At 27.0% G+C, this 3,808-nt stretch overlaps 1 protein-coding gene across 1 annotated transcript; it reads right to left on the reverse strand.

Moving 5' to 3' along the window:
• Positions 1–2,664: 2,664 nt before the first annotated feature.
• LOC110822861 (uncharacterized) lies at positions 2,665–3,447 on the reverse strand. The gene has a single exon (XM_022053088.2). It carries the CDS (start codon positions 3,221–3,223, stop codon positions 2,900–2,902), a length of 324 nt encoding a protein of 107 aa, XP_021908780.1. The 5' UTR covers positions 3,224–3,447; the 3' UTR covers positions 2,665–2,899.
• Positions 3,448–3,808: the final 361 nt, after the last annotated feature.

The raw sequence follows: 3,808 nt of genomic DNA on the forward strand, positions 1-3,808 counted from the left end.
ATTATATATATGTACACTATACCCGAGTACTGGCTTAAAAAGTGAGAGCCATGTGGGGAAGGGGGAGGTATTGATATGATCACCCGCGGGTCACTTTTGGATCGGTCATCCTATGACTTCTGAAAAAAAAAAGTATGTCTGCAAGGGGAATATTTTTATTATCATGAGAAGAACGTTTGTTTTATTTTTTGAACGTGTATGGGAGTTTAGACGGCCATCAACTTCCATTATATAATATATATATATATATATATAATATTCCTTCTTAATACGTTAAACCACAAAAGAACATTAAAATTAATATTTTTACTTATTTACAAGAGAATAATTATTTTAAATTTATATACATTAATTTGAAACATATGTTAGTTACGATAATAATATTTACTTATAATATGTATAAAATCAGTGAAATAAATTATTAAAATTATTTTAATTTATCATGTTAGGAAACGTTAATTATTATAATGAATAATTTTTAATGCATCTAATATTTAAAATTTAGATTTTAAATTTAATTTTAATATAAAAAATTAAAGATCATTAACTTATTTATTTAGATTATTTCAGAGGATTGAATCCGGGTCAACCCGACATCAGTGGTGGGCGCCACTTGGTTTAGCATAATATAACGCTAATCAATTGAGTTATTGACCAAGACATGTCACCTATATTTATATATATAACTTATTTATTAGACAAATAATATTTATTTTAATTTATATTAATAATATATAGTGTGAGTTATACTTTTTGTTTTTTTAAAAAAAAAAATTAAACAATATAAATTTAAAATTAATCGTTGGTATTGACGTAAATTAGAAGGTTCATTATAAAAAATTTATAATTTTATTCATAAAAAATAAATTTAAACTTCATATGCTAAATCAATGCTTAGTTTAATATCGTTAATGTGTATAATAATTACTTAGTTTATATTAGTTATTTATATATAATGTTACGTTAGTTCAAAATGAATAAACATTAATAAAAAAATTTAAATAATTTTAATTATAAATTGTTATTAAACAAAATTTTACAAATAAAATTTATATATATAGATATATCTTTTATTTAATATGTTTTTAACTCAAAATTATTAATTCTTAAAATATTAAGAAAAACCCAAGTTATTTATAGTAACTTAAATATTTATATATATATATATATAATAAGAAAGAAAATATGAGACTTCTTTCATGACACGCTACAAACTCGTGATGTGAAAATTTGAAGTTTTAAGGAATCATCTTCAATTAGGTTGGCAATGAAATGTATGAAGTGGCACAAAGAACAAGAAATTAAAAAAAAAATGTAAAATATGGAAGTCTAATCTCTATCGTACAAAAGCAACTCACATACGCTCTTTATTTATTATTTTCTACATTTGGCTTCCATGTGACATTCAAATTTGAGTATATATTTACCAACCTTATATATATATATATACACACACACACACACACACATCAAACTACGTATGTGTATTGATATTTATAAGCAACTAATTAGAGAATCAAGATTAATCCCTTTAAGAAATCTTAATTAATTCATATTAGATTTTTATGGACTAAGTTTAAATGCACTGTAATTTGGTAATTAAAATCAATAATACGATGCTCTACTTGTTAAAATATTTACGTTTTATTTAATAATATAAAATTTATTACTTTACGAATATATTATAGTACTTAATTCATTAGAATTAATAATTTAATTTATTGTGTCCTAATAGAAATGTAGTGACTAAATATGACTGTATTTTAGTTAGCATATTATTAATTTACGAGTGTATTATAAGTTGGTGTGGCCGACATAAAATATTTAAACAGTATGATCGAGAACTTAATTTATGGTGTATTAATAGAATTGTATTGACAAAATAATGTTAGATTTTAGCGAGCATATTATATTTATTGGGCCACATGAAGATTCTATAACAAAATGTTACTTAATTGGGTAGGTAGAATGAGTTAATAACTCTCAATTTTGTCTATATATACATATGTACAAAGAAACTTAGCAATTAAATACTGTGTTTTCAATATTGGGGTTGTGATGGAGGAGCCCAATTCCAAATAAATAGTCTTTCATACGGGCCTAGTTTAATTAGAGTTGTGCACTTAATTAAAATTTTGGAAATTCACCTAATTAAAATTGCATAAAGAATCATTTACTTAGGTTAAAATAATGGGCTGAAATCCAAATTTGATTAAACACAGTAAAATATTGTTTGGGTTAATAATCATATATACACCAACTTGGTCTCTGACTCAGCCCTAAATTTGAAATATTGTATGTACAGCAGGTATATAGATATTACCTTTTAACATAACTGATATAGATTTATGGATAAGTATTTTACAAATTTTACTTGTCATTTTAATTTGTTCTAATAATAATAAAAGGAGACACATGTTAGCATATAACATTTACTTGGAAATAATTTTTTTTTTTTTTCAAAATCTACTTTGGTTCAGTAATATATTGCTTGGATGGTATAACACTTGTTTAGAGTTTGATGATTCTGAAATATATATGTATATATAATAACTGATTCTGAATCGAAATCTTATCGCTATCTTATATATATATATATATACGTATGTATATATGTTAACTGATTCTGATTACTTCTATGAATTTTCAAGGGGCCAAAGCAAATTAACCCAAATATCGGAAATGATATTTGATTGAACCTCTGCGTAATTGGAAACAAGACTCAACCTTCACCAGATTAAACTCGTAAAAGCTTTACATATACCTTCATTAATCATTTCTCGAGTATAACGAGAACAATCATTCCCCTTCAAATCACCCCACAAAAAAAATTAAAGCAAAAACGAAATTGTACTGAAATTTGGATATATATATATATATACACATATATATATATGTTTTAATGGGGATTGAAGGGGGTGATCTTGATAAGGAGTCCAGGGAAGACATCATCCGGGTCATGGATATGCGGGTTCGCTTCGATAATAAACGGGTCTCCGCATTTTTCACTGATACTCTGCAACGTCTCTCCTTCTCGTACCTCGTATATCTCATCACACGGCCGCCTCTCCGCCATATTCATGCGGCGGCCGCCGGCTACAATGTCGTCAACCTCCGCCGACTCGCTTTCACTCACTTCGCAGCTGCTCAAAATCAGCATCGCTGCCATAAACAAAGCAGTGTACCAAGATATCGTCTCTGCCATTGTTGTCGAAGAAGCCATTGTCTAATTAAGAATCTTCTAATAACGCCTCACCTTAAAGGTCATATCTTAACTTGCTATATATATATATATACATGCATAGTTAGATGTCAGAGAAGAAGATTTCTTCCTTAAGGTTGTTGGAGTGGGTGCAGTTTTTGGCGGGAGTTGAAACTGTTCTCTCATTGTGGTAGGTATCTGTCAGAGAGTGAGAGAAGAAAATTAAAATAATCAAGCACTATATAGATTACCCTGGTATGTATATATATATATATATATATGTACAGGTATATACTATAAGGGAAGAAGAAGAAAGTTGGTTAACTGCTTTCATTAAATGGGTTTGGTCTTGGGTTTGACTTGCCTCTAGGGTTTGTTCTTGTTTTTTCAGTGTACTTCAAATTTCAACTTATATGAACCTTAGATGATGAAGTTCAAAACTTTATTACCAATAAATTAAGCCGGATAGAAGTCGAATAATAATAGATATATAATTTAAGTTAATTGCTAAATAAATTTAATATTTAATTTTTTAAACAAAAGATAAAAGCAGTTTATACGATTACACTAAACTTTAAGTACTTGTTTTAGTAGTAATTTTTTTTT

This window comes from Carica papaya, chromosome 8, assembly GCF_054855325.1.
Source record: "Carica papaya isolate Zhongbai chromosome 8, ASM5485532v1, whole genome shotgun sequence".
Taxonomy (NCBI): Eukaryota; Viridiplantae; Streptophyta; class Magnoliopsida; order Brassicales; family Caricaceae; genus Carica; species Carica papaya.

Coding starts and splice junctions, on each gene's coding strand:
- LOC110822861 (XM_022053088.2), bottom strand. CDS start 3,223: ATGGCTTCTTCGACAACAATGGCAGAGACGATATCTTGGTACACTGCT.